The sequence below is a fragment of the Hakea prostrata genome, chromosome 6 (genome assembly GCF_041222555.1).
Source record: "Hakea prostrata isolate BN-2017 chromosome 6, UWA_Hpros_2, whole genome shotgun sequence".
Lineage (NCBI taxonomy): Eukaryota > Viridiplantae > Streptophyta > Magnoliopsida > Proteales > Proteaceae > Hakea > Hakea prostrata.
In genome coordinates this window covers 31588836-31610029 of record NC_142605.1, presented here as the reverse complement: position 1 = coordinate 31610029, position 21194 = coordinate 31588836, and the positions used below count along the sequence as shown (strand labels likewise).

At 36.7% G+C, this 21194-nt stretch overlaps 2 protein-coding genes and 1 non-coding gene across 5 annotated transcripts in view; 1 reads left to right on the top strand and 2 right to left on the bottom strand.

The window, feature by feature from the left end:
* Window positions 1-2: 2 nt before the first annotated feature.
* ERS (glutamate tRNA synthetase) lies at window positions 3-7290 on the top strand. The gene is made up of 13 exons (XM_089160240.1): window positions 3-333; window positions 1024-1142; window positions 2727-2848; window positions 3524-3706; window positions 3867-3985; window positions 4122-4170; window positions 4291-4392; window positions 4472-4574; window positions 4704-4767; window positions 5309-5423; window positions 5693-5793; window positions 6549-6705; window positions 6826-7290. Exons 1-13 carry the CDS (start codon window positions 71-73, stop codon window positions 7054-7056), a joined length of 1728 nt encoding a protein of 575 aa, XP_089016366.1. The 5' UTR covers window positions 3-70; the 3' UTR covers window positions 7057-7290.
* On the bottom strand, window positions 3145-3248 carry LOC149013385 (U6 spliceosomal RNA). The gene has a single exon (XR_016174250.1). It is a non-coding gene; the product is annotated as a U6 spliceosomal RNA (small nuclear RNA).
* A 133-nt stretch (window positions 7291-7423) lies between the features above and the next one.
* The window catches only part of LOC149013383 (Protein kinase superfamily protein), a 29689-nt gene continuing 15918 nt past the window's right edge, over window positions 7424-21194 (bottom strand). The window contains exons 3-17 of one of the 3 annotated variants that reach the window (XM_089160242.1): window positions 21035-21175; window positions 20851-20921; window positions 18176-18269; window positions 16765-16842; window positions 13085-13151; window positions 11204-11289; window positions 11027-11077; window positions 10641-10688; window positions 10066-10186; window positions 9714-9894; window positions 8770-8907; window positions 8465-8592; window positions 8044-8115; window positions 7762-7959; window positions 7424-7668 (exon numbers count right to left, since the gene is read on the bottom strand). In XM_089160242.1, coding sequence (XP_089016368.1) covers window positions 7805-7959; window positions 8044-8115; window positions 8465-8592; window positions 8770-8907; window positions 9714-9894; window positions 10066-10186; window positions 10641-10688; window positions 11027-11077; window positions 11204-11289; window positions 13085-13151; window positions 16765-16842; window positions 18176-18269; window positions 20851-20921; window positions 21035-21175 — 1431 coding nt within the window. In that variant the 3' untranslated portion in view covers window positions 7424-7668; window positions 7762-7804. Of the gene's footprint in view, window positions 7960-8043; window positions 8116-8464; window positions 8593-8769; window positions 8908-9713; window positions 9895-10065; window positions 10187-10640; window positions 10689-11026; window positions 11078-11203; window positions 11290-13084; window positions 13152-16764; window positions 16843-18175; window positions 18270-20850; window positions 20922-21034; window positions 21176-21194 lie in introns of all 3 variants that reach the window. The other 2 variants (XM_089160241.1, XM_089160243.1) reach the window with 2 other exon arrangements.

Here is a 21194-nt window from a genome sequence, read left to right as displayed (position 1 = left end):
ACTGGATAGCTTTCCTTCTGAAGCTTTATTTTGTTGAAACGAAGAGCAAAAGCTTTGCAGAGTGTTTAAAATGGCGACTTTAGTAGGATCGCCATGGATGAGAATCAGGATTTTCCCGGAGGTAGCTCCTCCGTTTTTCCGTCATCAATCTATATATAAGCTTTGTTTCTCTCCTCTTCGAAGGAATTTCTCTGTCTGCGCCTCTGCAAATCCTGGTGCTGGTCTTCCAACGAGAGCTGAAGGGGAAGTTCGTGTTCGTTTTGCTCCTTCGCCGACGGGGAACCTACATGTTGGTGGAGCAAGAACGGCTCTCTTCAATTACATATTCGCAAGGTTCGTCTAGTTTGGTGTTTGTCATTTTTTTATTATCTCGTTGACATTGCGATAATCGTTTCTGGCGAGCCTTGAAGCAAATTTACCTTATTGAAGATTTTGTACCCAAGGAATAGAATCAATTAGAATATTGAAGTACAACAAGGGGACCAAAAGGCATTGCCTTCCAGCATTGTTGCATTAGTCTGTAATTAAGTTTCACGTTTTGCAGAGCTGCAACTTCGCGTTATATGATATTGATTGCAGCCGTAGTAATTTAACTGAAAATGTATGGATTTTTTTAAAGGCTTTTTGGTTGAAGTTTCAGTGGACAACCTGTGGCTTCTCTCCTATTCAGATAACAGAATTCCAGAGAGAGATATCTGATGGTAGATTTTGTATGAGTTGAAATATCATGTACATTTCTTTCTTTCAGTCTGTCTAGCTCTATTTGAAATCATGGACTGAAGCAATAGAATCTGATACTCCAAGTCAGTTGCATCAACGATGCTAACTCTTTTATATGTTTTATTATGTGCACCCCCGAGTTGTTCCCTCTGTCATTTAGCTTAATATTATCTGTCTGATGTGAGGAGTATGTAATAATGCATCGGAGAAACAAAGGCTTTAATCTCATGTATGGGAGCGTGAAGTATTTCAAGCTTCCATTCTTTCTCCGTGGGAACAGATGAAATAACATTTCTTTGGCAGGTCCAAGGGTGGAAAATTTGTGCTTCGTATTGAAGATACTGACTTGGAGAGATCTACAAAGGAGTCTGAGGAAGCAGTGCTACGAGACCTATCATGGCTTGGTCTTGATTGGGATGAAGGTATTTGTCTCTCTAATTAGTCACTCCAGCTTTGGCATTGTGCATCAAAAAGGGTAGAGGAAATTGAGGTTTATTTGATTAAGACTGGCCTAAAAATAATCAGTGCATCGTCTTTTTAAGGCATACAAACTAACATAAGAAACCAATAAAATCAAACTTTGTAATGTTTAAATGGGCTAGAGAAAATCAGATACAAGAATCTTGGCGTTTGAATCAAACATCTCAATTCTTTCAATATGAGTGATACTAGAATTATTAAAGCAAGAGGCATATTCAGGGTTCCAAGCTCCCTGAACTGCATGGTGGAAACTGAGACATGCATGAACTGCATTATATATATAATATGCTTAAGGATATTGTATTATACATATGATGGCATAGGTTAAGGAAATAATATCTTTACAAAAATTAACATATCATGAAAGAACTGTGTGTGTGTATATTTGCCCCGGGGGGGACGTGCAAGGTGGAAATTCCCAGTTAGTTAAATCAAGGATCAGCTGTAAGCCCTTAATTTGTTGCACTTAGCATAGATGATTTAACCAAAGACTTTTAAGATGAGGTTTCTTGGTGTATGCCTTTTGCTACTTATATTGTTTTATTGGATTAAATACAAACATGATTAGTCTCTAGTTGGAGTTACAAAGATCAACCTTAAAATAAAAAGGTTTTAAGATAGTAGAATGAATATAGAATATACTACATATAACTTTAGTTACACCAAGACAGATAATGAAGTCGTGAAAATTGACGATAGAAAGATTTCACATAGTGATTATTTATTTTAAGTATTTAGGCTCAATCATAATAAAAAATGTTCTGTAGATGATGATACTTCATATAGAATCATTATATGAATTGGATGGGTGATGTAGAGAGGCGTGTCTAGGGTGTTGTAACTCTGGCAATGATGTATGGTTCACGATGTTGGCAGTAAAGGAGTATCTTTTAGATACACTTAGTACAAACTGGAGACAAAGATGTTGAGATGGCTGAGTAGGAAATGTAAAGTAAGGAATAAGGAATGATCATATTTGAGCTATTTTTTGGATTAACTCCTATACATGATACGCTAGGAAAGTTATTTGAGGTGGCATGCTCATGTTCAGTGGAGGCTGTTGGATGCTCCAATATGGATGAGTGATTGAGATTAAAGGAACTAAAGAGCCAAGGGTGGACCTAAAATGACATTGGGAGATGTAGTGAGGAAAGACATGTATAGCTTAAGACTTTATATCAAGTATGTCCTCGAATAGGACTGATTGGAGGGCTAGGATTCGTGTAGGTGATTGCATTTAGTTGGGATAAGGTGGAGCTGTTGTTGTCGAGAATGAAGAACAAGTGGACAAATGGTTGTTGCTGTAAAAGAAAGAACTCATGCGGGGAAGGAACTAAAATATCTACGGCAAGGTAGGATTTACTTTGCATGGTTTGCTGCTCCACAGGCTATAAGCATTTTCTGAGTTCCAGTGCTCTTGACTATTTTTTTAATTATTTCTAGGATCCTTTGGTGTGTCCTACATCTTAAAATATCCATGAAGCAGTAGACGATGATGATGTTATTCTATAACTGTAAACATGCAGGTCCTGATGTTGGTGGAGATTATGGCCCATACAGGCAATCAGAACGAAATTCTTTATACAAGCAATACGCGGAGAAGCTTCTGAAGTGCGGTCATGTTTATCAATGTTTCTGTTCCAATGAGGTATTGGCATTTATTAGTTAATCTTTGTGGGTGCTTATAGCATTCAATTACCAATTGCAATATGTTAAAATAAGAGCTTCTGGTTGGGTTTAAGAATTTAAAAAACCAAGTCTGGCTTTGTTTGGATCAATTTGTGTGCAGGCATATTTTTTGTTGAGGTTTCTTTAGTGACACCAGAGTTATGCACATTGTGCATTTGGGTGGAAAGCATATATAGCATACTGTTCTTTGGTAGGTCAAAATTTCCACTAGGAAACCTTTTTCCTATTATCAGAGTCAGGTTTCGATCCTGAGAAAAAGTTTAGGACCATATCTCGATTTGTGCATGTGATCCTTGCGCAGGGGCCATGATAATATTCTCTGTATTGTTTCTACTTTTTGGATGCCGTGTTGTGCACGTAGAAGTTTATGCTATGCTCATAAAAGCTTGAATATTTTATGGTGTAATTACTGGGCCAGTTCTATGATTAGCCTCTGGAATTTTTTTGAAACTTTCACTTGGAATTATCTACAAGATGATGGTTTCTTGTGGGTAAACTTCTGTACAGTATTCATTGGAGAATTGCTTCGTATACATATTTTGGTTTAAGACTCATTGTTCCATCAACTAATTGTGTTCCTTTGTCTGGAATATATGATATGCTTATGCAAGGTTTCAATATGATTTTTTTCTAGGAACTGGAAAAAATGAAGGAGATAGCAAAACTAAAACAATTGCCACCAGTATATGCTGGAAGATGGGCCCATGCAACCGCTGAAGAAGTACAAGAAGAACTAGAAAAAGGAACACCTTATACATATCGCTTCCGTGTGCCCAAGGATGGAACTCTAAAAATTGATGACCTTATTCGTGGTCAAGTAAATTCCGTTCATAAACTTTCTTGCAGTGAGCTCATTATAATTTTTTTTCTTCCAATATGGTCTATATATTGTTGTAATGCATTTCACATTTCCTGCCAGAGACAATTATAAAAATCTCCCTGTATATCTTGTTAATTTTACTCATAGTGTCATGAAGGTTAGTTGGGGTTTAGACACGCTTGGAGATTTTGTCATCATGAGAAGCAATGGCCAACCTGTATACAACTTCTGTGTGACAGTAGATGATGCTACCATGGCTATCTCACATGTTATAAGGTAATTTTTTATCTTCTCAGAGTGAAACTTTTGTTAGGTTAGTTCATAGTTGAATTACTGATCACAGGTAATTGCAATTCCATTATGAAATTTCTTGTTCTCAATCCGGACCTATGTCTTATTACTCATATTTCAGGGCAGAAGAGCACTTGCCCAACACCCTAAGACAAGCACTTATATACCAGGTAAATCATATTTCTCTTTAATTTTTTGTTTCTGATTAATCTCCTCCTTAGGTAGCTATGTTTTCTTTTACTGCTGCCTGGGATCATTAATTCTTTAACATCTCTGTTATTTTATCACAGGCATTAGGATTTCGAATGCCTCAGTTTGCACACGTATCGTTAATTCTCGCTCCTGATAGGAGTAAACTGTCAAAACGTCATGGTGCAACTTCTGTGGGTCAGGTACTCGATGGTTATTACTACCTATGTGTTGGTAAATTGTTTCATGTTGTATTGAATATTTTCCTGGTTATGATGACAGTTCAGGGAGATGGGTTTTCTGCCAAAAGCAATGGTGAACTATCTAGCACTATTGGGTTGGGGTGATGGGACTGATAATGAGTTTTTCACCCTTGAGCAGCTTGGTTAGTAATTTTCACTGGTTTTCTCATTGATAATTTTGGTTTTTCTTTATGTTGGTTTTGAAAATATGAACAGGCTGGTTTTTGATTCATCAATTGTCTTTTAACTTCAATTTGTAATTCTGGTTTCAGTTGAAAAATTCTCTATTGATCGTGTCAACAAGAGCGGGGCTATATTTGATGTGACAAAATTAAGGCAAGTATGTTTTGCCGTTTTTTCCCACACTCACATGTTGTTGATACATCTGTTCAAAGCCCTCTTCCTGGATGGTCCACATAAGAATGCCTTTTTGAGCGACCCAAATATAGGTCAGGGACAACTCTACGGAGGGCTGAATTTTGTGGAAAGTTAAACCCTAAGGTTGATCAGGTATCAGTTGTATCCTAAACGGTGTTTGCCACATGGCAAAACAAACCTTAGAAAAACCAGGAGTATGGGAGAGTGATCAGTAGCAGTTAACAGCAATGTACATGTGCATTGACATGAGTGGATGCACGCAATATGGGGTATGTCATTGAATTAAGCTGAAATTTGACACCTAGCCAATTGCCTTCTCTATCCAATGATTATGGTAGCTACTTCATCTACCCACATAGCATAATAAGGGCGTGCCATAATGGAAGAGGTGTGGTACTCACAGGTCATTTTGCCTCTCTTTCTTCTATTATTGTTATAGGGTTTTTTACTGGTTCTCCAAAATAGTTCTTTGATTCTCATTTCCTTTTGCAAACTGAAGGTGGATGAATGGTCAGCATTTAAGAGCTCTTCCATCAGAAGAGTTGATAAAGCTTTTAGGTGAATACTGGAAGAGCACTGGGATCCTCACAGATTCAGAAGGGCCATTTATAAGAGTAAGAAAAAGAATTTTCTTTTCCCTTGTGTTATTTAACTTCTAATGCTGCAGGAAGGACACCACTGTTTTTTTCTTATCTTCGTTTATCTTTTCCCTCAAGCTATTTATTTCTAATGCTTTACGAAGGGCACCGATGATCTTTTTGTTTTTTGGGCCTTCATATCTGTTTTAGTTTGTACTTCAAAATAGGTATCTGTTTGGAACTTCTATACACTTTATTAGATAGCCATGTTCTGATCCTTGGGAAGCAAATTTTTTGAAAAATAGGAAGCTATTGACCTACTCAAAGACGGGATTGACGTGGTAACTGATGGGGAGAAAGCACTTTCAAACTTGCTGTCATATCCACTGTATGATACTTTGTCAAGGTATTAACTTGCATTTAAATTCATGTTACATTAACATTTTGAGATTTTCTTACTGACACTCTAGATCTCAAATACTTTCAAACCTGGATTTTTTTCTCCTAGGGTAATAGTGTCATCTCAGGTGCATTTAAACAGATGCATGACAATGACTTCCTTTGATGATTAACATAATGATGTCACTTAACAATTCTTAATGTTTTCATACCCCTAACGTAGACGAATTTTCAGAATAAATCAAGGGGCAACCAGAAACAGGTTTCATGTTGTAGAAACATATATAGAGGAGCCAATGAAACAGATCAACTAACTTCCAGACTTGGAAGCATTTCCTAATCAAGAGCATCCGAGATCTTGGAATGTAGCATATGGGGAATTGCAATTTATGTTTCCATTTCCTCTTTGGTCCTATTCTCTCTTCCTTTTGGTTACTGGTATTATTTTTTTCCCCAACTTTTCTTTTGAAACTGTGTCAGCGTAATGTAGATTAGTAGCACGTTTGAGCTTGAATGTGAAAACAGCCAAGAATTTAAATGCATGGACATCATTGAATTGCCAAGAGGCCAAGACAGAGTCACAGTAAATATACACCTTCCATCTTTTATGAATTGGATACATAGTTTTCTGTTCTCTGAAATTGATGACATTTAACATTCTAAAAATTTCACATACTCAAGTCTCATCTGGGGTTGGTTGTCGAGTGACTCTATTGTTTCTTTTATTTTTTGATAATGTATCTGCATGTGTTCCATCTGCAGTCCTGAGGGAAAAACTTTTCTGGAATACAAGCCTTCTGAAGTTTTAGCTAGTCTGTTAGCTGCTTATGACAGTGGAGAGTTCAATGCTGCACTTGAAGAAGGCCATGATGGTTGGAAGAAGTGGGTAAAGAACTTTGGCAAGTCACTGAAGCTCAAGGTTGGTTCTAGCTGGATGGATACAGTTGATTACACCCTTGACCGAATTTTGTTTTAGCTTCTCTTTTCTACGTGTAAACTTGAATCTATAACTATCTCCATCTCTTTGATCATGGCACAGGGAAAATCTCTCTTCATGCCTCTCCGTGTGTTGCTGACTGGAAAGCTTCATGGTCCAGACATAGGGGCAAGTGTGATCTTACTCCACAAAGCTGGAACCTGTGGGCTGCTTACCCCTCAAACAGGTTTTTTAAATTTTGACGAAAGGTTCAAAATGCTGAGGGAGGTTGACTTGAACACATTTAACAAGGATCCAACTCCTCTAGAATCTGCAGCCATCGTATCTCCCTAGGCTTGTTACGGACTTTTGATTGCTTGATGTATGAGTTCATGAAAATTCGCAAGGTCTCACCCTGATTTTTTTGGGGTCTATTTATTTGTTTTTTTGGTAGAGATGTCTATTTATATGTTATATCATACACTAGTATACGTGTTCCTGGGGACGGCAGCTGAGTGGGAATTAGATATGTAAAATAAGGGAATGCATAACTGTTGTGATTGGATACTGATACTGTAAAAGAGTATGAATCTGAGTTGAATTGGATTTTTTTTTATCATACATTTACGTGTCTTTCCCTCACTGGATTTTGGCTTTGCTCAATCATGAATGAAGGAAAAATGATGTAACATCATAAAATAAATTAAAATAAAGTGGATAAAATGGAGTGCATTTAAAGCAATTTCTAAAACATCTTTAGAACAGGCCATGGAATAATCAAAATGATTAAACCCCCAATTTCTGGTCAAATTAAATGCTCCAAGTCTTTAGATAATGTAATCGTCTTTCATCCCAGATAAACCCTGTTTAGAAGACTCCTTTGAGGCTCCAAACTGCAGATTGAAAGCCTCACTTGGGTCACTTGTAAAAGTAGTTCTGTTGTTTTAATGGAATAAGTTTCTGTGCCTAGAAAACATATCTTCACATCAGTGACCTGATAAATGACAAAACTTAAAATGGAGACTATACAATAGTGAATAGTATTTGAATTTCATATACCATAGCTACAAAGGTCTTCTAGCATCTCTGGCTGCAATATCTCCTATTTCTTTACTTGTATCAATAACGTTTGCTGCTGCTGCTCACCCATTCTCAATATTCCTACTAAAAAATGACCAAGATTCAGCCAAATATTTTTCAACTTACTCGCGAGCAAACGTCCAAGATCTTCCATCCACAAATGCAGTTTCAGAACCTCTGAAAAGTAATATAATTATAAGTAAACCTCAGCTCATCTACAAACAACACATTTGGGTAGAAACACACAAGCTACAGGATTACCTAGAGTCAATGTCAACTGAATATAACTTATCATTTTCTTCAACCTGGATGACAAATATTTTACTGTATAACCTGCGAGATGACATTTTTAGTTAGAAATCCAATCGGTAGTTTCTGTATGTAAGGCTCTGATTGTTTCATTGTGAAATGCACAGAATTTAACAACTCATTATTTTATGTTAAAAGCACTCAAAAATTCTTTAGCAGTCCATACTATTATGTTTTATGTCCAAGTACCAGAAAATAAAGTCATGTCATCATCCCAGGCCAACTTGAAATAGAAATGAATCCGATGATCAGCATTGCATCCTTATCTTTAAACGTAGAATTTCATTTTTCATCTACTACACAATTAAAATAGATTGTGACTCCTGTAGGTCACCAATTCAACCTGCCAAAATTTTATAGTAGGAAGTAATACCGTTTTGGGTTTTGCCAGCTTCCCAATTCAACTCGGTTGACAGACCATATGCGGCATATTTAGCATATACAAGCAAACGTAACCTTTGTGAAGCACCTAGCTTTCTTATGATAGATTTTACAAGTCCACTGCAAAGAAAGTAATTAGAAGAACATTAAGAAAAATTCAAAAATGTATGTGCAGTTACCATCCCCTCCTCCCCCCCCCCCCCCCCCAACCTGTGAAAAACCAACAAAAAAAGAAGAGGTAAAAAAGAGTTACTTTTTTGGTTATGAGCTATTTAAGTAGGAAGGGACAGTTCTTACTCTGCACGTAATATTGTAAGGAAGTTTGGTGACAAAGTTTCCACAAATGAAGAAAAATCTCCCATACTCAGAGACTGTAGTTCCTGCTTCAGTTTCTTGCTTTCTTCTTTTGACATTCCTCTCCCAAGAGCAGATTTACTGTAGGCCACATGAGAAATCTATGTGACCAAATTGCATATTCACCATTGGATTTGTCAAATATGTATATGCACAATCAAATGCAGCAATAAACCTTCTCATGCATTGTGGGTTCTCTAGAAAAAGGAAACAACTTCAACATTTGTTTCATTGAATTTTTGAAGATATCGAACTATTAGTTCACTCTTTGATGAAGGGATCCAGCTAGTACTATCAAGGCAGTTTAAAGAGGATAAATTAAGAGTATAGGAAAACAAAGTCTAAGTTTATCGCCCATAAGTGGAACTGAAAAGCTCCAAATGAATTTTCTCCTACACGTTTAGTATAAAATAATTGTTCTCTGTCATTTTAGAAGTATTCTAAAAGGGAAAGGTTTCCTAGGACTCAACATTGAGTGTGGCTTTTACTCACCCACATTTTGATGGGTGAGAAATTGAAAGAATATGTATAGTTCTAACTTACCACTGTCCCATTAGAAACCAGTCGAAACTCTAGATGCATCTTCATACATATTTGAGAAAGTAGAGGATTAGATTTGGTCAATGTTTAGGTTGAGGGTGATTATGCTTTCATATAAGGATGGCTATGTAAAGGGAACATGGTCCCTTGAAAAATAATAAAGATATTCAATGTAATCAGAGACATGTTCCTTGTCCTCCAAAATGAATCAGCTAATGCTCAAACAGGGATTACAAGATCCAATTTCTTTCATAAATATTATTCACGCAGTTTTTTGCACTCTCAAAAATGATGCCTTGGTCCTTAATTAGGTTTCTTTGTCATCCATTCAAAATTAAGAAGAATACCTGTCGATTGTTCTTCCAGTAAAAATAACAGGAAAGTACCTAGAGTACTTCCCAACACCAAACCATTCACCAAGCTCCTGAATCTTCTTTGAGTCGAGAAGAATAAGAGATATCCATAGCTGAGAATAATTCAACCTGAATTGTTCGTTCAACTCTTTATAGATCCCATGATCCAATAGCACTGCATGTCATGATGTCATCCATCAAGAGAAATGAAATGTCTCCATTCAGCAAGAACAATTAATTTGTGATACAAAGGACCATAAAAACAATATATGAACAACACTATTCATTACTAAGTTCAGAGAAAAATAAATAAGAAATTAAAAAGGAATATTTAGTAATAACATACCAAGAGAGAAACCATTAGGACCATCTGGAGAAACTAGTATGTTACCCGGATGTGGGTCTCCATGCACAAAGCCATGGACAAATATCATTTCAGCAAAAACTTCCACTAATGCTTCGGCAACCTACACCATCAATTATGCAAAAATCAGCTCTACTCAGAAGTATGATTCTGCCTATGGGCCTAAGTTGATAAATGGGAGAAGTTATAAATATGGTGCCTATATGCTCCATGGTGGTTAGATTATCTCTATAGCCAAATTATACTAAAACAAAATAAATTACCCGTGGACTTATACCATTGCTATTTTCTAAATTTCATATGTTAAGAGAACATGTAAATGATTTTTTATAAAATCACTTCTTCTCTGTTCAGAAGGTTCAAATAAGAGCAGAAGAAACCAATGCAGTCATAAACCTTGAAACTCGATAAGGCATTGGTTGCACCCTATGGCCAAACAAAATTCCTCGTTTATGGATATTAGTAGTTAAAAGCCAAAAAAAAAACCAAACTTGCACTTATCGTTTAAGCTTGCTAAAAGATAAGAAAATTACAATTATTTGGAAACAATAACAAACCTTTGTTGGATTTATATTTGATTCCTTCATAGATTCCAAGTCATCAACCTGAAAGCTATAGTAATTTCCTGTCAGCAGAATATGGATACCAGCAGTATACTGCAACTTAAGCGATGCATGTTGCGTCTAAATACACTATAAAGAGAACAAAGTCTGTGACATGAATTAGTCTATGACTGAAGCAAACCAATACAGATCATGAAGGAAAAAGATAGAAAGGTATGCAAAACTTAGTCCACTAATCATAAAGACATGAAATTACTGTGATTTCTAAAACAAGCCCATAGATTAAGAAATGCAACCTGTGGATTTCGTTAAAAGCATCCAAACATAATTTTTAAGCATGATCTATAACCCAACATGTAAGAAACTTGGAATAGATATACCTTATGCCCATTGCAGAACTGCATGGTCAAGACCTGTCTAGTGGTCAAATCCTGAACACAGTTTATTTTGCATCAGCTTGCCTCAAAAATCACAGGGTGAAACCCATAGATCTGGCCTAATCAACCAATTTGCCAAGCAAACAAAAATGAAATTTTACACTTGATTAAGCATCATACCCAGAATACACAAGGAACCTTGACCATCCTGTTCTTCTTGAAATTTTCAGCCGTTCTCTCAGAGTTTTTCCCTTCCTGAACAAAATCTTCAGGTCCCAGCAAAAACATAATCCATCAGGTTAAAAATTTAAGAAAATGATACAAGAAACCATGTTCAAAGAATCTTTTTTCAAAATATTTGTCTGCAATGGATCTTTAATTCTAATTGGAAGTAAGGATTGGAGTTTGGAGACAAGTGAAGCAACAAAGTGGTGGAGGCTGACATAATAAAAGTAGCTGTTAAGACCAAAGCATCTAGATATCAGGAGACTCCAAAGCAGTTGCAATAATCTAAATAGAAATCAGTAGCTTCATAAAAATTATAAATCATAGTACTTCTTTGCATCCCAAGCTAACATAAATGTAGCTCTTATCAAGCTTTGTAAGGATATGATGGCCATGTTTGTCGATATTACACATATGGTGCAATCAAGCAAATTTCATCAAAATGCATGAGGTCAACTGGTAGATGACACTACTCAATTTTGACCAGATTTTTGAATTGGTGAAATAAATTAAATTCAACTTTTTTCTCCCTCTGAATTATTTCCAAATAAAAAACTATGGTCAAGACACTCAATTACCCAGGTTTTTTCTTTTAACACCCTTCAAGCTTGATATGTATCAAGACACATACCTTGGCTACAAGAAGTAAATTAAACATGCAAAACTTTACATTAGAACTCATTAAAGTGGACATTAAACATCAAAGCTGCAGGTTGAAGTGTCTTGAAACATTTTCACCTTTTTGCTTGAATCTTTTTATTTTTTTATTTTCTGGGGGTGAGGTGGGGGGGGGGGGGTTAGGGGCAAGTATCAGATTTAAACAGAGTTTGTTCCATTATGACCAAGTGGTCACGGGTTTGAGTTTGGAAATAGCCTCTGGCAAACAAAGGGGTGAGGCTGTGAACATTATCAGATTAGGTTACCCTCTTAGAGCCTTGTGCACTAGGTAAGCCCCTACAAAAGAATACACTTGTGAATACTCAATAGCATATACGTGCTTTGTCTTCAATGGATCTCTGTTATCTCCTGACTTCGATTTTTTTTTTTTTCATTTCTAAGTTTCACTAATTCTAGGAAATTAAATTGTATAAAATAGGTAACTTTTTTAATTGCAAATTGATTTTTCTTTATCAACTTTCCAGGTGAATTGCTTCCTATTACTTATTAATAGTTTAATACCGCGCTTGCCAATGAAAATTTGAATCACAATGGTTCTGCAAGTTACATATAACTATATAACCTGACTTTGATTAGATAGCATTATCTATGATGCACAATGCTAACAAATATGAGTTTTGCATGAGTCACAACTCACAAGAATATCTATGCGTATCAAAGCATATCTAGCATCTCTTCAATATGTCTACTAGAAGTCTCCTAAAACCATTGTTCCTACATACTGCCCAATACCAATAATTAACCTCTTGGTTGTATCCTTAATCACAAACTTTTATATCACAGCTAAAAATGGTAAAGAACTATCACTAGACACCAAACTACCATTACTAAATTTCTATCATCTAACGCCCTTTCCATCAGAAACACAAGAATAGAGGCTATGGTAAAGCAGAATTTAACCTAGAGTAGAAAAAAAATTATTTGGGCAGTACACTTTAAATGTGTTCTTTTCCTTTTTTCTAGCCTAGTGATGGCTCTTAAGTTTCAAAGAAGAAAAAGTAAGAAATATGGTCATGATAAATAATAAAAGAATGCAAGAGGTCAAAGCATTAGAAGTTTTGATAGAGGACAAAAGTGATTCAAGATTCAACCAAATAAGTGAAAAATACGAGTTATACGAACACATAGACATACATCCCAGTATATCTTACTGCTCACCTAGTTCCAACGATATTGTCTTCTCAAACTCAGACACTATCCACTTAAACCCGTACTCAGGAAACATCTGCAACCAGAAGGAAATGAAGACTCTTAAAGCTAGCAGCCAACAATAAAAACGAACTGTAGTACCCATTCGTTTACTATAATAGAAGAGATTACCATTTACCAGACTTTCAGAATTGATATAATGAAAGAGATTATCAGACTACAAGAAACAAAACAGTGAGATAGTTACAAGGAATAGTTTTCCTCCTAACAGAATTTAGTTATTAGAAGGCCAAAATTTCAGGGTCACAAGAGAAGTAACATCCCTCAAAATTGAGGTGTTAAAGTGGCTTGTAGCCTACCGCTCTATGTTGCAAGGGTCATACCTTGGGAAGCTTCATGTGAACATGTTATTCATAATTTCCATTTTAGCTTTAGGAAACATTCTAGCACAAGTTTAACCTCGTGTGATCTTTGTTGTTGTAGTTTCTATTTGGTCAGTTTCCTATTTAGAAATTAGGTTAGGAAGTCTACACTTCTGTAAGGCTGTGGTTCCCTAATTCTCAAATATTTATATCTCCCAAGGAGAAAGGGGGGGGGGGGGGGTAAGAGTGTAAGACTGCCTAATGTGACTGCTCCTTCTCTTGGCAGGCTCTTCCTCAGTTCTCTTCTTTGCTTTTTCTTATTCTTACAGTCACTGGCTTATTAATTTTTTTTCTAGTCACATAGTACCAGAGCATTTTAATAAACCAGATACTGAACCATCTTACTATTAGTTCGAGAGTCTCCTCAGAAAATGACTGAAAATACCTGAAGAAATTCTTGTGCTGCCTAATTGCTGCTATTTTTTACCCTTCTACTTGGTGGCCTTCCAGATATGCACTAGGCTTCTCTCTTAACATTCCACTGAAGTTTATGAAGGTCTCAAGTAGTCTGGAATTCGGAAGATTTTGTCTATGGTTTCTATTTCTTGGATACTGTCTTTACTTCAGTTTTTTGAAGTTGAAGATGTTTACACTACCCAGTTGATGTTCCTGCATTTTAGGACACATTGCACTTGATAAAAAAAATTAATGTCATTTTTATGGTTCAATCAATCATTTTTGCGGAGCAGTTTTGGACACTTCTGTGGTTCCACAGTTGCTGCAATATTCTCTTGATCAGCCTGCAGTTTTGGTGATGCAGATCCAGCCCTAAATTAGATTCTCTTTCCTAGGAATAGGCCTAGGCTTGGGCCATATATGTATTGGGCCTTCATTAAATGCATTTCCCTTGTAATTGACCAACTTAATGGATCTAAAACATGGGTACATGAGTTGAGTATGAAAATTCCCACAACTTGGTGTTTTTTTTAGAGTCTTAATTAGGGTTGATATATACTATTCTATTAGTCCTTGTTAAAGTTAATGCATCTTGTTTAGGTAGTCCTTATTGAGGCTAATACATGCCACTTAATTAATCCTAATTGGAGTTGAAGAGAAGTCCTTGCAAGGGTTGAACTATGAAACCCAATTTAAGTTTGAGTTGCTTTTTAGTCGTCCAGTCCTGTTTTCACTAGGACTTTAGTCGTAAGGCTATATATAGGCACCCCTGTAAATTGAATAGAAAACCCTTTGATTATATACGAAAATTTTCAGCTTTGATGCCCAGAATTATCAAGGGTTTTCTGGGCAAGTCTTCCATAAGTTTTCCCTTATTGCCTAAGTTTCTCAAAAGTTCAGTCATTTCAGACATCTCAGCATTTGACACCCGAAACCGGCAATTAAAATTCATAGAAAGTACAATATTTCAGAATTTTTTTGGTAATCTTTGAAATTTAGGTCAGGCCAAACTGACCTTCCAGAACAAGATTTAATACTATGTTTGAGAATGAGATCAGCTGGTTCTTTGAGATCATCATAGTCAGCTTTTCAACACTCTCTGGCTAGAAAACTGAATTTATACACGACTATAATAAAAACTCTACGACTCTGAAGGTTTATTGCTAGAATCTTGTCGTAGGGAGAGCTGCCTCTGGATATTTTCTGGTAGATACTGTTTTTTAAATCGTACTTATTTCCCAATTTTGGGCTTGTGTCTTCTAACTCTAAGCATCACTTCATATATTCCTTGCCATTCATTAGCACAACCTGTCATTTGCATACAGAGAATAAAAGCTTCCTTACTGTTAAATTGTACCAGCCAAATAAGCTTCAGAGAATTCATGTAGAATTGAGTGAATCCATGCAACCAAAAGACGGCCTCTAGTTCTTGCTGTTGAGATCCTATACAGAAAAAGTCTATCACATAACTAACCTTCTTTAGACACTTCTGTACTTCTAATTGAATTCACCTATTATTTATACAAGTCTATCTCATCTTATGCGTCCAGGGACTGATTGATAGTATGAGCAATCTGCTTTTCTTCTCTCTCTTTCCTTTTATTGAGCGAGGAAATATTCCATTCAGTATAAAGCAATAACATTATTAGGGCAAGCTAGGCAGGGACCATTCTTATTGGCACGAGAAAAAAAAAGGGAAAATAAATACATTTTTACATGCACACTCTTACTTTGATCATGAAACTCATGAGCCCCCTAGTGTGCCAAAAACTACAGGGGAGTCCACTGTTAACTGTTTAGGACCGTTACTAAAAAATTCAATGACCAAAATACCCTTTATGAGTTAAAATGACTCAAATGCCCTTTAACTTAAACCCTATCTTCAAGAAATTGAACCTTATAATTCCCCCTTCACCCATCTACTTCACTTGTTAAGTTGAGCAGCTGGAACCACCCAGCAGTAATTTAGAAAAAGAGAGAGAGAGAGATGACCCAACACCAAGTCATCAACAAAGCCCCCTTTGCTACCTCCTTTCTTCTCCACTTTCTCCCTAGTTATTTAAGCTTGGTCCTATTCTGTATCCAAATCTAGTCCGGCTTTTCATCCTTCTCTTCTTCTATTCTGTGTCTTGCTCATGCAGGATGCGCCTCAAGTTGTCAAGGCCTATCATTCTACCTTCCCTTTTGAATTTTTTCCATTTTTTTCCCTTTCTTCCCTCGGACTGCGATGCTATTGTATCTGTTGTACTCTCCTGGCTTTCCGCGCTTGCTTCTCAGTTTCTCTTTCTGATGGGTTTTCTATTGCTTTCATTTTGGTTGCCTTAACCTTTGATCTGACTTGCTGTTGCATGTTAGGGTTTTGCTGCAAATTTGTTAGCTTTCCGTTAACCTTAGAGGACTTCTTCCTCATCAATAGGAGAGTGGGAGATGTGGCTGCAGAGGGTGTGGGTGAAAGGGGAAAAGCGAAGAATTTCTTTCTTTCGTTTTTTTGGCGGTGGGGTGGTGGCGGGGATTCCCAACAGGGTGAAGGAAGAAGATGGGTGAAGGGGGGAATCCCTTCACTCACCTATTTGGTTATTTGATAATAGGGTATGGGGTACAATTGTAATTTTAAACGATATGAGCAAGGGTAGACTTGTAATTTCATTTGTCTTTTTTTACTTGAGGGTATTATGGTCATTTTGCATCAGACATTACACCCTTGGAACAATATTAGCTTTTTTGGACCCCCAGTAGTTTTTGGCACACTGGGGGGGGGGGTCATGAGTTCGTAACCAACTCAAGGGTGTCCACATAAAAATTACTAAAAAAAATATATAAAAGAAGTTAACAAAAAGAGAAGCATACAGTGGACAGAAATTTATTCCATACCCAAGCAACACAATTTGACAGCATAGCCATGGTTCTAACATCAAATTTCATCTGGTTTTCTAGGCCAGGGTATTGAACCTGTCTTCCACGACGAGTAAAAAAAGGTTAGAATATAATTACAAACCATCCATAATTATTTTAAGACATGAAAGTGTAATATAAATAAATTGTGGGAGGGACGGGTGATATGGATTTCGGGTTTTTTTTCTTCCCCCACTTTTTTTGCTTGATTGTACTAGGATCTAAAAAGTCAATTGATGAAGCATTTGTGGGACTTAGTTTTTCATTTGAGTTGGATATAACAACAATTCAGCCTCATCTCAAGTTAATGGGTCGGCTACATGGATCTGAGTACAGACAGAATATTAAAAATAGAAGAAAAAAGGATGACAGAGAACATCAATACAAAATCTAGTGCATTGACTCTCTTAAGCTAGGAACTGCTGCTTAACTGCCTAACATTTTGCTCTAGGCTTAAAAAAGGAATGTAATACAACAACAGCATCATTACAAAATTACAACATCACAAACCAACTAAGTGGGGTCAAAATCAAATACATGAATCTTCACTCTCCAATCAGCTCTACTAGAAGAGAAACCAGGAACAAGTATCAGAGATTAGTTAGTTAGCTCTTATACCAAATTATAACCAGGCACAACTTTTTTGTTTTTGTTGTTGTTGTTATTAGTCAATTTATGGACAGTCCTCAATAAGTGCATTAGGAGACAGAATTTCATACTTCGATACCTGAAATGTTCTCCAAGGTTAGGTTTGATCTACAGAGCCACATCAACATCTTGATGTTGGGGGTATACTGATGAAGAATGAGCTGGAGATGAGGAGGACAAGTCTATACTGGGTTATTGTACCTTGTGGTAAATTGGCTACTGGGAGGAGTAAGAACCTCGCAGCTGTATGCCAAACAATGCCTCATACAGCTTCTGAAAATTGCAGTTAGAGGGAGAGTGTTAAGAAAAACAGTGTACTGTTGCAGGGCAATTTTGGTATTTCTGATATTTTATTATGGGTATTATGGTCAGGGGCATACTTGTTATCATAAAACAATTTAATGACTTCTAAATATATCTGTGAGATGCCAGACAGGGTATTCAGTCTCTTTTATTTCTTCTTTTTTCTCTTCTCCAGGATTTCTAATCTCCTAAGACCTACTTGCTGTGTGTATTGGGGAGGGGGAGCAGAAAGTCCTGTGCCTGACCTACATATGGTTATAATAGAGAGGCATATTTCCCCCCCCCCCCCCCCTTTTTTTCTTTCTTCCCATTTGATCTCTCCTCCTATCTTAAATTTTTTTTATCCTTCCTATCATTTCCAACTAAATTTTTCACACACACATCAAGGAAATGTTAAAAATGAGAATATCTAGAAAATTTTCAGCAACACATAACCTACCTTAACTGCCACTTCTTGATGATCTTTCAACACTGCATGGTGGACTTGAGCAATTGATGCAGCAGCAACTGGTTGTTCATTGAATGCCAAAAACCTGATATTTAAACGAGAACCAATGCATCAATAGGGATCACATTTTCACCTTCTAAGATTTGTTGAATGAGTAGAAATTGATTCATGACAGAAACTTTTCACTTGCACAAACAAGTACACAATTGTCACAAAGAAGATTTCCTTTTCAGGTTTTTGGAAAGAAGAAAATGAACAAAGAACATTAGTGGTAAAAAATGGAGTGCTATCGAATTTCCCAGTGGATGTGGGACACATTTGGTCCAAACATAGGATGATTCTGATGGGAGGTTCGGTCTATGCAGGTTTTAGGGTTTGCAGGACATTTTCAAAGATACGGGGAATGTCAGCAACAGAAGAAGATTTGGACAATCTTAACTGCATCAAGGACTCGAAACTTATACTAGGATTTACTATAAAAAAAAGTACTAGGATTCACTATCAAATTCCCATTAATTCAAATAAAAGACTAAATAACATTTTAAATGCTCTGAATTCATGATTTTTGGTGCTGGTGTGGGGGAAATACCAACGCTTACCTAATCAACTGTAGTGGTGATGTAGGGAAGTATTCCCCCGCCTGTTGCTGGTTCTAGATAGCCAACTGCATCAGTATGGTTGTCAAATCCCTACAGTACTCTATTCTATTTGGTTTGGTTGGTTGATCACGATGGTGGGGGTGTCCCTATCCTTATGGATTTGTCACTTTGAGTTTCATCTTTATACTTCAGCTTTTTTCTGGGAAGATAATTGGCTGGAGGTGGGGCAGAACCTTAAGTCAAAAGATATATATGATATACCCAGTGGAATGAGTAAGGAAAAAATATCATCATATGTGGATGAAAATGGAGGTTGGAGAAAGGAAAATTTTGAAAATATATTACTTTCTGACTGTTGCATTAAAATTGAAGCATGCCCACCGCCAAGTACAGAGGGAGGAAAGGATGTATGGCTATGGAATCCATCACAGAATGGATGTTTTACAATAAAATCTGCATATGAAGTGTTAGAAGATTCCAATAGTCTTGGTGTGGACATTTCTTTTGATAACAGGTATTGGGAGGCCATTTGGAAGTTAAAGGTGCCGCAAAGAATCTCTTGTTTCATGTGGGTTCTAAGTCTGAACAGACTACTAACTAATGATAGGAAGTGGAAAATGGGACTCATGAACCACTCATTCTGTACTTCTGTCTTCATGAAGCCGAAACTAGTCTACATGTGTTTAGAGATTGCCAATATGCGAGTGGAGTATGGAAACGATTAATCCCAATGAATCAACAAGGACAGTTCTTCAATTGTGATCGTCGTTATTGGCTTTACCTAAACATTTGTGGAAATCTATCACAACAACAGAAAGGATGGTCAGCCAATTTCGCCATCACACTATATCTACTGTGGGGTTGGAGAAATCGTGATACTCATGAAGAAGACTTCACTCGACCAGGAGGAGGGGTGGAAATGATAAAAGAACACTACTCACATGTGGAGGCAGCTTGGACCCAGGAAAATAATCCACAATCATTATCACGAAGTGTTAGAAGAAAGGCAAAGTGGAAAAGACCAACAGAAGGGTGGCTAAAATGCAATGTAGATGCTGCAGGTGGTAAAGAAGATTTCAATCAAATTGGAGGGGTTTTTCGCAGCTCAGAAGGGGTGTACTTGGGAGGTTTTGTGCATAGAATCCCCAAGACAAGTGTTCTTGAAACTGAGCTCCATGCTATTTGTGTAGGCATATGCTATGCAGTAGAAAGAAATATGTTACCTATTTACATGGAGTCTGACTCTTCACAAGCAATCGATTGTTTGAAACTGAGTGCTCAACATCAAGGAAGGATGACAAGGATTATTGTGGCGATTCGAGAGTTGGTAGATTTGCATGGAAATATCATCATTACTCATACTAATAGAGAAGCAAATATGGTTACCGATTGGATGGCGAAGAGAACAACAACATTGGAGTCTCTTATGCATTTCTTTCAGGAACCCCCTCAAGGTATAGAGGAGTTCCTTCAGGTGGATCGTTTGACCAGCTCTCTTTAAATTGATTTGGGTTTTTTAACCCCGTTTATGTATCCAAAAAAAAAAAAAAAAGGACTCTATTTTGTTTTGCTATTATTTATATATACAAAAAAAAGGGGGACATAACACAAAAGATACACAAATTGAATCTACCAATATCAGTACTCCATCAAATCTTCTCTTCCTTCCCATCATCCTTTCCTCTCTCTTTTACTTGGCACTTACTATTTTCAAATTCTACTCAGTTACTAAAGTGTATGTCAGTTTGCTCCGGACCTTCTGTTCAACATTATGATCCTTTCACACAGAGAGAGTTAATCCTTTCTTTAAAATAAATTAGACGAAAGTCAATGCTCAATTTAACCTTATCCATTAATATACAAGAAGGATCCATTTATTATAGCTGGGTGTTACACGATTGAGAAGAAAGAAAAAAAAATATATAGAAAAATGGGAGCATACAAGTACAAACCGCATGGTTATGGTTTTTCAAAGGTATAAAAATAGAAAACAGAAACATGGGAACACAATCTAAGAAAAAGCCTGTCCGAAAACATTCAAAGGAAATATATAAAACAAAAACTTACACCTCAGACAAATCTTGCCCCAGGTTGTTGGTTAGTACTCTTTTAATAGCTTTGAATTCATAAGGAACTGCCTATGGACCAAGATAGTAAACCAATATGATGTGAAATTAGAAGAATTAACACCATGTCCCAGGGAAAATAACTATCAAATGAAGCACACATAATCATGAGAAGCTAGCAATACCTGGTCCTGCAAGGAGGAAAGAGTTGATGAAAATTCTTTAGGAACTTGCCGCAAAGCTGCAACAAATTGACCGGCTTTCACATAGAACCCTTTATTAGCTTCACATAATTTCAAAATCCTCTTTGCTGAGCGTAGGTGAACCTAATCAGCGTAACTTTTA